Source organism: Equus caballus, chromosome 16, assembly GCF_041296265.1.
Source record: "Equus caballus isolate H_3958 breed thoroughbred chromosome 16, TB-T2T, whole genome shotgun sequence".
Lineage (NCBI taxonomy): Eukaryota > Metazoa > Chordata > Mammalia > Perissodactyla > Equidae > Equus > Equus caballus.
The window spans coordinates 70,525,488-70,539,322 of record NC_091699.1 but is presented as its reverse complement, the minus strand read 5'-3'; the positions used below and the strand labels follow the sequence as shown (position 1 = coordinate 70,539,322).

At 44.2% G+C, this 13,835-nt stretch overlaps 1 protein-coding gene across 1 annotated transcript in view; it reads left to right on the top strand.

Moving 5' to 3' along the window:
* Positions 1-5,281: 5,281 nt before the first annotated feature.
* UBE2E1 (ubiquitin conjugating enzyme E2 E1) overlaps positions 5,282-13,835 on the top strand; it is a 74,430-nt gene continuing 65,876 nt past the window's right edge. The window contains exons 1-3 of the mRNA XM_005600899.4: positions 5,282-5,494; positions 6,626-6,810; positions 10,940-10,990. Coding sequence (XP_005600956.1) covers positions 6,659-6,810; positions 10,940-10,990 — 203 coding nt within the window. The 5' untranslated portion in view covers positions 5,282-5,494; positions 6,626-6,658. The remainder of the gene's footprint in view (positions 5,495-6,625; positions 6,811-10,939; positions 10,991-13,835) is intronic.

Below are 13,835 nucleotides of genomic sequence, written 5' to 3'. Positions count from 1 at the left end.
TAACACACACATTTTAAGAAGTGAAACAACACAGAGGTATGTAATGAGTAAGCAATCTCTCCTTCATTCTCCTCTATTTCATGCCCTCTAAGGTAACTACATTTTTTTCCCTCCAAATTTATAGGAAAGTCACAAAAATGATACAGAGAACATTCCTACTCCCTTTATCCAGATTCACCAATTTATAACATTTTGGCACAATTGTTTCTACATACACACATATTGTTAGTTATTTTTCTGAGCTATTTAAATAGTTTCATACATCGTGCCTTTTTACCCTTAATATTTCAAAGTGTATTTCCTAAAAACAAGAATATTTTCAGTATAGTTATCAACTTCAGGAAATTTAATGTTGATACAATACTTTTGTCTAATCTAATTTCCATACTCTAGTTTTTTTCAGTTGACCCAATTATATCCTTTATAAATTTTTTTTCCATCCGGTACAGGATCTGGTCCAGAATCATATATTATATTTAAATCTCATGCTTCTTTAATCTCCTTTAATCTGGAACTTCAATTTTTCTTCCTATTCCATGCCAGCGACATTTTTGAAGAATAAAGGCCAGTTTCTTTCTTTCAGTTTTTAATAATAAAGCAGTTTATAATTTATATACATATACATTTATATTTTAATAATAAAGTATTTTGAATTGTCTGGTGTTTTTCCATATCTTTTTTAACGTCATTTCAATGCCTGGGAATGCCTCTCCATCTTCCCAAGTCCTCCTTGTCCTTCTAGGCTCAGTTACAAGTCTTTCTGCCCTGGCTCTTGCTGGAGGCCAGAGTTCCTCTGCGATTCCTTTACGTCTGCCACGGCCCCCAGCCCTGTGCTTAGCACACACAGGGCAATTAATAAGTGTTTGTTGATTAATTGATTTGGGGCCGAGACATGAGTACTCTCTGCTGTAAAGACAGAACTCGTCATATAGGCTTAGCAAGTCAAGATCAGTATCTTTGCTGCCAATTGCTTCTGGGGTTTGCAATTATTGAGGTAAATTTTGGATTCAGAACTGGATGCTTGACGGTAGATTGGGCACACCGTGGTACTGTGGGGAAGTTGATATTTAAGACAAAGTTTCACAATGAATTAAGAGTGTGAAATAAAAGTAATTTTTCCCGACTATGTCATTCTTTCAAATTTCAGTACACTGAAGAAGTGTTAAACTCAAGAAAAGGTTTCAGAGACTAACAAACCAAACTGTTGGAACGGCAATCCAGGAGATTCTGATACGGTGTCCTCAGGTTCTCAATGTATAGGAGGCTGAAGAAGGCTAGTTTGTTTAGAGAATAGGCCCTACAGAGGAGATGCAGAAGCGTAAATTGAGAAGAACGTTTTCATACTAAGCACTATCCATTTGTCGACATCAACGAACCTTTTTGCCCTTGCCTGAGAAAGCATTAGACTTATCAAGTCTTGGTAAATTTTGAAAATCACGTGGTTGTTCAATGCCTCCATGTGGCAGAAAAAATAATTTAGCTCCGTCCTAACTTCCTGTGATAGCAACTTTCAGGACCAAGAATGTCTGACAATGCTTAGGGTCCTTCAAAGGGATCAGTGTTTTTTTAAAAAAGGCCTATGGAATAATGACCAAATCGCAGATAAAAGCCCCAGATCTCATTAGGCTTCATAGAATTGACCGTTCTTTGCAAACCTTCCTTATCCTTCTGTAGAAGGAATGAATTTTCCAGGCAAAAGAGCATCAGAAAATAAAACAAGCGGATTGAAATCCACAGTGAGTCCATCTCTTCACAAAACCTTTATAGAAATTCTTTTCTAAATTCCAAACATAAGAAATTTTTTTCTTTTGACAGAAAAAGGAAATCCTTTCTATCTAGCCATAAGGTAAGTTTAAAAACCCCTAACAAATGTTAATTTGTGTGACAATTCTTTGGATGTGAAATTGGCGAAAGAGAATGGTCGCCTTTACGAACTATTTGAAGTTCAGTGTAAGCAAGAAGCCAAAAATAGGAGTGCTCAAAAGTTAGGCAGGGTCTCTTTCTTTTGAATCAACTGTATCATTTCACCTAGGGATCAGTCAGCACCTTGATCTTCAAGTGCTTCTACTTAAAAGGACTTGATACTCTAAAGATGGCTTGAAGAAGAGAGTTGGATCATTCTGAGATCAGGAATAGGTATTAGTAAAAACTGAAGCCCACTTTCTCAAAGCCCACAGATATCACAGTGCTGCACCGCTTGGGCTTCTGTGACCAAATGCATCTTTTAAATGTAAATTGAGCATTCCTATCAAAGCGTCCCGTGTCTATGGATGCATTTGCTTGTGCATGCATAGACTACCACAGAGTTCGGGGGAGGGGCAGAGGGAGATCTTCGTAGCTTAATCTATTCTCTTTAGGATCACATAGCACGAGAATTACCTATTTAAATTATATCCATAAATACGAAATAAATAGCGAGGAACAGTCTCAGAATGGGGTGTAGGGAACTTCAATATCTCTCATCAATTGGTTCAAGTAAATGTTATCAAATCACTTATTCCCTTAACTTGCTTCCATTTTTCCACTTTCCCAACTGCCTTGATTGTTCATATGTTCTTGAAAATATGACCAGAATTCTTTTATATTTAATATACTTCTCTTTAATGTAACTGATGCTCTTCCCCACCCCCTGAATACTGCCAAAACTGACAAAATCGTCTGTGGGCAGCATGGGCTACAGCCACAATTTTGCCACCGATTTACTGCATGACCTTGGACAAGACACACTGACTTTCTTTGCCTTAATTTCTTCATCTGTAACATAAGGAGTTTGAACTCTAAGATATCTTAGGCCCCTTCAAGTAAATAAAATCCTACGATTCCTTGATTCTATCTTTCTCCTAGGAGGGTTCTTATACTTGTCATCAATTCTAAGTCATAACGACCCCGTGTCCTAACAAAATTCCTGAGAAGTAGGATCAGGGTGGGATTATTAATAATTTATTTTGCACAACAGTTAATTAACCATTTTATTGGAGATACACATTTGATCCTTCTAACAGCTCTGCCAGTCAATACAGTGCAGGTATTTTTGCTCCTTATAGAGGAGGAGACTGAGGGTCAGAGAGGTCAGTTTAGCTCCTCAGGCCTTGTAGCTAATAAGCAGAAGAGCTGGAAGGCTGCAAGTGAATTTTTGCTTTTTGATGACTCAGACAACTGTATATTTAAAGAAATCTGACAGAAAGATTAGTCTTTTTAGAGCAGTGGATTCTTTTCTAACCATTTTGAGGTTTTTATTCCCCCTCAGTAGATCATTCCCAAACCAGAAAGCACTAACCAGGGTTAGAGACAAGAAGGACTAGCACACAAGAGGCCGGTATCCTTCCAGACTGGTGGTTGGGCAAGCACTTCCCTATGGAGGAGGAGTCCTTGGATTACAGGATTTACTTCCCCAGGGACCAGTCCAACCCAAGCATCAGCAATGAAATACAAAATATCATGTTCAGTTTTTTTAAAAAAAAATTATTACAGTTAGTATCCAAGTATATGATTTATGCAAAACAAAATTAAAAACTCACCCACCGTCCTAGTCACATCAGCCGTCAAACCTTTTATTTTCCTGTATTCTCTGCCAGCTCTCATCTTTATACATATCTGACTTTTTACTGGTTGTACTCATACTGTAGACATGTATGTTAAAGTATCAGAAACCCAAATTTTCGTAACAGGAAGTTTCCATTTTAATAACTGTCTTTATTTTCATCTCAACTAGTTTATTTCAAGTTTGCTTATTGTTTTCTCTCGAATTTGTATCTTTTCATCAGAAGTACAAAACGTATACAACCTGGTTTTAAGGAGATTGTCGTTTTCCCATAACACGCATCAGGGAATGTCATTATTTTTATATCCTCTACCAGGACTCCTGAAACCAAACACTTATGTCTGGGGATCTTTTCAAAATTTCCATGCATTTGAGTGACTGAGGGATAGCTCTGTCTGGAGGTAGGAGGCTGGAGGCTGAAATGATGACCTTTAAGGTTTTTTCCAGCTTTTGGACTCCTTGATTCTATGACAATTCCTGGTAGATAAAAAGTTCCTGCTAAGAACCGAGCAAGCATCGTGCACAATTACTTTGTGAGTCTTGATAAAGCTGGAGTTTCATGTTGAGGTCTAGAAGGGGTTTAGGTGGGTGGTAAGAACGTTTGTTTTCCTGGTTAGTGGATATGCCATGGGCTTTATGTCTTGTGTTGTCCTGTGGTAACTGAAGCCACTGTTTCCATGGAAAAGGATGGCAATTTGAATGAGATAATTTAGAGTGGCCCATGAAAATCTGACTGGGCGGGCTCCTAAATGTGCCAGATGTTGTATGTGGGACATTACATGTGTCTCTTTAGTTTCCTTCAACCAAAATGCAAGTAAGTGAGAAATTACAATTTGATGGCTTAATCTTAAAAAATATTAGTCTTGACAAAAATGCTAAATAAGGAACAATTCAGAAGAATTACTGAGTGATTAAGCTAAAAATATTATGATTACTTGAATAGTATTTATTTTGTAGTTGAAGAAGGTACAAGAGTCCCCCAAACTTTTAATCAGTTTCCAAAAATCAAACTTTCTTTCTAAAGTAAGTTGACACCAAAAATTCTGAATCCTGTATAATTCAGTAGTACAAGGTTTATTCCCAGTGATTTCCCACATTTGTAAGGCTGTTACACGTTGGCTTTACCTGTCACGAAATCTTTTGTATAACTTTTATAAAACACCACCACTTTCTATTTTAAAAAGTGACTGGAAGAATCTAAAATTGTAAAATTGCACGTGCCTGGCAGCAAAGTCCTAGTTTGGGATTTTCTCACAGGCTGCCTAAACCGACCTCTACTCCTAGCAGGTAAATCGCCAGAGGGAGAAGCCAGTGTCAACCCAAAGGAAAACCCAGTTGTGGGATTTTTTTTCCCCTTAAGCTGATCACTGCTAAAAGGAGTTCCCGCCGCATTCTCTAGTCCAAAGTCCTTGCCACCAGATTACCATCTTTTCGCCCAATCTACCAATCCCCCCCTTTCCAAAAGCCCTTATGGGAAAGAACTTCTTCTCGTGACCCCCTATTCCATACAGTTCCAATCGCTCCCAGCGCCCCCCATCTTGGAACGGCTTCCCTTCTCCAGTCCAGGATCCAGGTCCCCAAACCACTTGAGAGAAAATTCACAGCCCTGGCCCCCTTCCCTGGCGTCCCGGGGAGGCGCTGGGGTCGGGGTGTGGGTGGGGAGGGGGCGGGGGTCCCCGGGGTCCCCCTCGCGCCCCCCCGGAGGTGTGCAGGGGGAGGGGAGCGCGGGTGGGTGGGACCGGGCGGGTGGGGGAGGGGTGAGGGCGAGGAGGAGGAGGAGGAGGAGTGTGTGTGCGAGCGTGTGTGGCTGGGGGAAGCCATTGCCTGTTTAATAGTTGCTGTTGCTGCACTTCCGCTTCTCTCCCAGCGAGAGAGAGACACGAGTGGCCAGGCCCAGCCGCAGCCGCAGCAGCAGCCGCCGCGGCGGCACGGAGGAGCCAGACACAAAGAGAGGTACGGGGATCCCCCCGCCGCCCGCCGCCCCCCGGCCGCGTCGCCGGGCCTCGGGGACACCCCTCGTCGCCTCCCCCGATCCGCGCCGCCCGGGCCGCCGGGCACGGGGCTGCGGGGGGGCGGAGACGGGCCAGGGAGCCCCAGGGGTCCGGGGCCCGCCCGCGGGGGGTGGGCAGGGACCCCGGGCCGCGTGGGGTGCGGGGACCGCCCGTGTCGTGGCCGGGGGGGCCATTGTGGCTCGAACTGTCAGCGCTGCCCCGGGAGCCCCCCACTGGCCGCCCAGGGGGCCGGGAGCGGGGGAGGGGGAGCCAGGGGAGCCCCGTGTCCCCCCGGGCGGGGGCCCGCGGGGATTAACCCCTCCGGGGCGGACGGGCTCATTGTTATTCCTTCGCGGAGGAGGCCGAGGCCCCCCCCCTCGCACCCCCACTCCCAATCGGGGTGGCAATCGGGCGTGTGCCCGGGACCCCCGCCCCGGCCGCGCAGCCCCAGCCGGGCGGCCGAGGGGCAGGCCGGCCGGGAGGGGCGTCGGGGCGCGGCGCTGGGGGGCCTCGGCCTCGTCGCCCCTGCCCCCCCTCCGGCCTCTCCCTTCCCCCACCCGGGCACCCGCTCCTCGCCTCCGTCCCCCCGTTTCGGCTTCCTCTCCTACTCCTCTCTGCCCTCCTCGCTTCCCGACCTCGCCAAACTCCGCGCCTGAGCCCCGCAGTGTGGCCCCGGCCACCCGCCCCCCCGCGACCCCCGGAAAGCCGACACAAACAGCCCCGAGGCCGGCCGCTGGCCGGGACCTTCCCTCCCTGGCCCGTCGAGGCGCCCCGCGCCCCCGCCCTGCCCTCCGCCCCCGCCGCTCGGCGGGTCCCCTCCCTGCCCCGAGGGGAGCCCCGGGGGGCGAGGGAGGGGCCGCTCGCTTTGCTCAAGACTGTTTTCCCACCGCGTCCCCCACCTGGGGCCAGAAATAAACAAACAAGCAGCGTCCGATTGCAAAAGCCTTAATGGGCCTGAAGACTTTGAAAAGCGAGTGGAGGGCGGTGGGCGGCGGGGGTACTCTGGTCAAAGCCCTCCTGACAGCGCCCGAGTTCCGTATTTACACTGGCTGCATGGTTGATGTCTTTCTGTTTTGTTTCTCTCCCCTTGCAGGGGCTGTTTGCGGGGTGGGGTGGGGGGTTCGCTATGTCGGATGACGATTCGAGGGCCAGCACCAGCTCCTCCTCATCTTCGTCCTCCAACCAGCAAACCGAGAAAGAAACAAACACCCCCAAGAAGAAGGAGAGTAAAGTCAGCATGAGCAAAAGCTCCAAACTCCTCTCCACCAGCGCCAAGAGGTACCGTACTCTCTCTCTCTCTCTTTTTTCCGCAGGCTTCCTATTTTCCGAACTGCTGCTTGCTGCATTTGGTCGGCCTCCCAAAGAGGGTAGCTTAAGGAGCACCTCATGGTTTATGTGTTCTTAAAAATGAAAAAAGGGCCTTGAAAGCCCTAATTATTTTTCTCTATTGCTTCTTCTGTTTTTTCTTTTAATCATCGTCCACATGCGGCTGTGGTGACTTGCCTCTTTCCATTTCTTGCTGAAGTTTGTACAAATCCTCATTACTTTTATTAGTGACCCCCAAATCTGATTTCAAATTTCTTGTCCTATTAATCACTAGTCTGTGACCTTTCCCAAGGCTGTCATCCCGCCTAATTACTAATTCCTGCCCAGACAACTCTGTCAAAATGAATTCTATAACCATCCGACTTCCTCCTCACCTGTTGCACAGACATCTTTTTTGAACAGCTTTCTTGACAAATTGCATAAGGAATTACTCATGTTAGCTGGGTGAAAAATTTAATAGGTGGAAAGAGATGTTTTTGGATGGAATTTAAAGAGATGTTTCTGATTTGAAGAGTTGAAGCAAATGAATCAATAAATGATGTAAAATGGTTATTCTAGGTTATTTTGGGGATTCTTTCTTGTTCTCCTTAAGAACTTCAATTTAACAAATTTCAAGGAGATTCAGATTGTTTTCATGCTATTTCCTCTTATGCTGTAAAAATGTTATTTTTTTCAAGTTGAATTCAAGCAGTGGCTCTTTTTCTTTACTCCTTCCCTCTTCTGTCTCTGGAAGAAGCTGCTTTTTATCTCTATTGTCCTTCAGTAATATCCTCGGATCCCCTTGACCCTTAAAATAATCTATAGCAGATTCCTGGGAACCCCCAAACCCTTTCTTAAGTCCTTCTGCTCTAAGGTGGACGGCCGTTAAACTTTGAAGTGGCAAACCAGAAAGACACTAAGGAGTCCAAATGGTGGGTTAGAGAGGGATATCTTTCTAAAAAGAATGTAAAATAAAATGGAACATGAGGCCTTAGAGCTCTTCCACTGAGTTGTGAGCCTGGAACTAGGAGTTTGAAAGTTTGTTCTGTCATTCTCCCTGACTTGAAATTTGAAAAGTTGGTAAAGTGCTTTGGTGACCTAACCATGGGTAGATGGAGTGACTTTAGCTTATTTGAAATAGTGTAGAGGTCTAGAGTTAAGTGGCAAGATGCCTTGACAAGATTTTCAGAGGTTTGGTTTGATTGTGTATCAGCTTCCCAGGAGCTCTCCCAGCCCTCATTGATTAGCCCTATGCTGGTTATCCCAGAGCCTGGCATCTACCCTGCCCACTTTGGATGGGCCTTCCTTAATCTGCCTCCTCTGGTCTCTGTGATCCACAGTGGGTCAACTTTTGGCCTTACCTGACTAAGGCAGGATACTTGCTTTAGCTCGTTGGTGTTTTTGTATTTTGCTGGATATCCCTGGTGTACATGAATATATTAGAGAGGGTAGAGACAGGTGTCAGAATAGTCTGCTTTGAGTCAGCAAATTACAGAGAGGGATTTTTCATTAGAGACAATTTGTCCTTTTATGCTAAGTACGTTAAAAACTTCTTTGGAAATGCCTGGAAAAGAGATGGTAGGTGTAAAAATATAAAAGGTGGGGGCTGGCCCCGTGGCTGAGTGGTTAAGTTCGCGCGCTCTGCTGCAGGCGGCCCAGTGCTTTGTTGGTTCGAATCCTGGGCGCCGACAAGGCACTGCTCATCAAACCACGCTGAGGCAGCGTCCCACATGCCACAACTAGAAGGACTCACAAGGAAGAATATACAACTATGTACCGGGGGGGCTTTGGGGAGAAAAAGGAAAAAAATTTAAAAATCTTTAAAAAAAAAAAATAAATAAACGGTGGGAAGCTAAAATAGTAATTTTACCTGTAAAGTTAACATTAGTTTTAGCTCCCTATCTTGCTGAAAGAGTGGCTGTCAGTGTTAAAGCAGAGCTAAGGTTAATAGTAAAGATAAAAAATGGAGAGGGACAGTGTATCTAGGAAAGAATAACGGGAAAATTGATGTTAGTGGTACCCTGTAGAAGCTGCTCTGTGAAATATATTGATTTGGAGGGTAGGCGTTGCCTACAAAATTGGAAGGGGCATGTATACCAGGAGATAGAATGAAGAAGAAGCCTGAATTGGCAGACAGAAGGTTACGTAACCGCATATTGGAAAGTGATTTCTAGTCCACAGTAGAGGAAAGCCCCCATTAAGAGTGATCTGGGCTAGAATTACTCTATGGAACATAGATATGAGTTACTTTTATAAATCTTTTGCCAGTGCTCTGGAAATGGTGCAGATGTTTGTTGGAGAGATGAAGTGGATAAAGCTGTGTGGTATGACACTTCTTAGGTATTAAAGAAGCAACTACTGTTTCAGGGGATATTTTATAGTAGAGGTTGGGTTGGCAAGAAGTGAAGTCACTATGTATTTTTATACAAGTGTGCTCAGGGGGAGGATATTTTTGCCTATGTACATAGGTCTGAACATGCAGTCATTCTAATAGATACGGGTAAAGAATCAGGAAACCAAGGTTCCAAACTTTTAGTCTAACGTACAATAATGAGGCAACCTGCAGGGCTGTGAATGTCCCAGAACTGAAATGCTTCGTATTGGTAGTGACAGAATTTAGCAGAACACAGACAAGTAGATGTCAGTAGAGATTGTGAGCAAACCCCTTTCTAAGATTGACCAGATTTGTAGGGGACAGGAAATGTCCTCCAGTGGGAAGATTTAAAGAACTTCCCCAATCACCAGCCTTAATTTCTCTTTACTTATATATGGAAAAAACAACGCCTTCCAAAACCTATGCCCCATCGCAGCCGGCCAGCCTATCTTCCTAGCCTCAGAAAACTTTTGGAAAGAGAAAAGCATCCATTGTGATTCAGATTGCCTTTAGAATGTGTGTGTTAGTTTTTTACTACTGTGCTGCCTCGGTGAGATTTTTAAGTTGTAACTTAGCCCTTTAGGGCTTTATATGATAGGAGCAGGAAAGGTTATAAAAATAGAAGGCACCGTTTAGAAGGTTGAATAGGCTTAAAGGCCTTAAACTTTGTAGTAATTGATGCTCCAAGCGCCTAGGTAAGCAGAAGACAAAGGCCGGGGCTTGGTGTGAACTGCCTGGTGGCGTCGGCCTAGGAGTGGGGGAGGGGGCTCTTTGTGAAGTCGTGGGTTGGTGCGGAGATAGAAAACTGGGGTGGGGGTCCGGGGTTCTGTGTCAGTGAGGGATGGAGAAGGAAGGGGACAGACCCAAAGGAAGGGAGAGGAGGTCCGGGAGAAGCCGGTCCGGAAAGGTGGGCCGAGGGTCCGAGCGAGCGTGCGGGACCGAGGCTGGCCGGGTGCACCTGTGCGGGCCGCGGCCGCCTGCCGGAGGCCGGCCTCGCCGGAGGGGCGGGCAGCGGGCCGCAGGTTCCGGGGCGCGGGCGAGGCCGCTGGGGAGCCACCAGCGTCCCGGCCCGGACTCGACCCGCGCGGCCGGCGTGCGCGGCCCGAGCCGTCGGGCGCGCGCGGGGAGGGCACCCGCGGGCGGCGGGGTCCACCTTGGGCCTGCGCCACCCGGCACCCCGACGGCAAGCAGGGCAGCCTGGGCCCGAGGGGCCTCGCGGGGAGCGGCCATGTTGGCTTCGTCACGGAGGACGCGGGGCGGCCCCGGGTGGGCGTGAGGACATCGGAGGTGCTGGGGTGACCCCGGCGGCCCCGAGGGGCGGAGACTGGGGCGCGTCCTTCGCTCCCGGCCGATGGGGAAGATGACGGTGTCCCGACACTTTCTAATACGGTGCAGAAAAGTAGTCCGCGAGTGAGAGGCTTTAAAATTATTTCCGAAATGGAAAACACCGAGAAATAGAAGTGGCTTAGGGTGCGAGGCAAGATTCGAACCCAAACCTGAGACATGATAACAAGAGACCCCGGAGCGGCAACTCACCGCGTCGGTGAAAAAAGTTTTCCCTGAACTACAGACCTGCGGCTTTTGATGTGTAGACTCCTGCTTCCTCGGTAGAAGCCAGTTCTCCTGGCCGGCGGTTAGGTTTGTCTGCCAGACTTAGACACTGCAGGTGGGAGGCTCCCAGCGCCTTAATGTTTCTTGTGTTTCTCTCTCTCTCTTCCCTGCCTCCAGGATTCAGAAGGAACTGGCAGACATCACTTTAGACCCTCCACCTAATTGCAGGTGAGCTTCTTTTCAAATTTTTTTCTTCTTCAAGTTCTTTTAACCTTTAGCTTTTTTTTTCTTTTTATTATTATAAACTTTTGCTTTTATTCTTTCGTTAATGCTTGTTTTGGTGCTCACATCAAATAACAGCTGAAATTAATTACCCTGAGTATGTTTTGATGCGCCTCTGACAATTTCAGTACTGTGTTGAAGAGAAGTAATGGATTTGGAGTGGACAGTTTTGCTTATATGAAACAAAACTGTAAAATGAATTTCAAGATGCACGCTTGCTTATTCGCGGATCTTTGATATTTCGATAAGGATGATGTAAAACGTTTTAGATGCTCGGGTAGATTTTGGTTTAGAAAATTGCTTTGCTATCTTAATCTGTTCTTCAGGCTCTCTACTGAGCTAATAGAGCATAGAGTTAAATCAAATACTCGGTCCTCAAACTTACTTCATTATATGTAAAGTTTGTGTTGGACTTTTGGCAGGCTAATTCAGGAAATAATTGGTGACTTTGATAAAAAGATTTTTGTTTTAAATTATTTTATAGATTTAAACTCTTCCAAAGGGGTGTTTTTCTTGGAGGGTGGTTTACTCAGACTGTATGGATTTTTCAGTTTGAAAACAATTTGATATCAGCTTGTGAAGGGTTTGTTGATCACTTGATTTATTTAGAATAGCCATTTTGTTACTGTTGAGTCAAGGTGGAATACTTGATTTTACTAAATCAACAGTGGAGTGAGGAAGGACTTAGTATATGTTATAATAGAGCCATTTATTTAAGGGAGATTAATTGTTAGGTTCTGTTACTCCCCTAGTTTAAAAATTAAGTGTAGCGTTTAACCTGATTCTCACTTCTCAGGATCAACATTGGAATGACCTGTGAGATTTCAGAAGGGTGCTACATTTATGGGTAGAGGTAGAAGACGTTATTGAGAAGAAAATACTCAGTGGCATTTTGCTTATTAACACTGAACTTTCTAAACTGTGGTTAATGGATTAAATGGAAACGTTAATATTGCCATTTTGGTTACATATGTTCTTAATGTTGGTCAGGTGGGGGATGATCTTTGGTAAAATGTCCTATTTTGTGAGGAAAGTCATTTTGAGTTTGAAATGCTCTTAAGCTGTGGTTTGTAACTGTACTGCTTAATCATTCTTGAGGATTTCTCTCATGGCTATTAAGAATCTTTTCAGACAGTTGACAAAGTGGAGAAATGGATATGGCTTAGAGCTGTGATATTTGCCGTTTTTATTTTACTGGAGTCGTTGTTCACATGGAAGCCTGTAGCTTCCCTTGGTTGGCTGTGTTGAACGCGTGGGTATTCCCCCTGGTGGATTTGTGCTACGTAGTTATTGCTCCGGTTTGGTCTCCTTTCTCTTCCATGTGTGTCTTTTGTGAGTGCAGACAGCTTTAGTTGATCAAATTATAAAGTTTTTTAAAGCATGGTTTTAAAACTGATAACATTTATCAAAACGTAAATGGCTTTCTTGTGAATAAGTGCAGGTTTAAAATTGTAGACAGTTTGAAGGTTTTCATGGGGTTAATCACTTTTAAAAAACAGGATAAGTACACTTTAGTTTCACACCATTTTAGCTGAATTTACGTGTGAGAGATTTATGCTGCTGAGCATACAGACCTTTTTTTCCTTGGAGAACTCTCATAATTACCCCTCCAAGGTGAAACCTTTGAACATTACCTGTGGTCAGGTGAAGCACCCAGATGGATGGCTATTGGGTAGTTTGTGGTAAGAAGACAAACTTTGACATACTTAAGCATTTTGAAAAAATATCTCCTTGATTTCAAAGAAAACACCAGTCATCTTTATTTTGCAAGAGAATGTATATTATGTTGACTTGTGAAAATAAAGACTGGTTTATTTTCTGAAGACATTTTCTACTAGGGCTGCTTAAGTAATATGAATTACAATTCCTACTTTAGGTTGGCTTACTAGTATTACTGACTTAATGGTATACAGTAGTCCCAATATTCAGCTAACTTAAATGAGTTTGGTTTTATGTTTTGTGTTGGTATCTTATGGGATTGAATTTTTAAATATTGTAACTTACATTATTGTTTGAGATGGAAATGGATCATTTAGTTTGGGGACACTTTTTGAAGTCAGCATCCAATTCAAATGTATGAATTAAATGATAATACTGAGTGCATGCGTGTTTATTTTTTATAATTTTTAAAATATTACTCAGCATGCGAGCTCTATAGCTTCGTTCTTAGGAAATTGCAGTTTCATCAACTATCACTTATATTTTGAATGAGTTAATTGGCTTTCAATTAATGTATCTTGTGTAGTAATCCCTTGTTGGACTGCCCTTCTTCAATTCGTATCCAGTGTATGGTTTTAAATTTAAGCACATTACTAAAATGTAGCAGTTGGCACATAGTGACCTCTCAATAAACAGTTGATTATTGCAAATCAGTGGGAGAATCACTTCTCTTGAAGGTTCACTGCTTGTGTTCAGTAATTTTACCACTTTACTTGGCAAAAATATTTGGATTCGAAGTTACTGAGCTTCAAAACTTGGTGAAATGCAATTGTTAAATATGTTATTATGTATGAGCACATAAAGTTAAATCCTCAATGTTGTATATTATGTTGAGTCGATTTCTTTAGAACAAAACGCAGTTTATATTCAATGACCAGGTCAAGAGTATTTTAAGTGAATATTTTTAAATTGCCATGTAAATCAAATTCTTTGGTGTCTCTGAACTATTTGGTTATGTGTATATACACAGATGAAATAGTCTCCCACCTCACATACTGTGCATTTGGTTAGGCTTTTTCCCCTGCCTTTTGGCTCTATTCATTTGGGAGAAAAATACTCTCTCAACTATTGT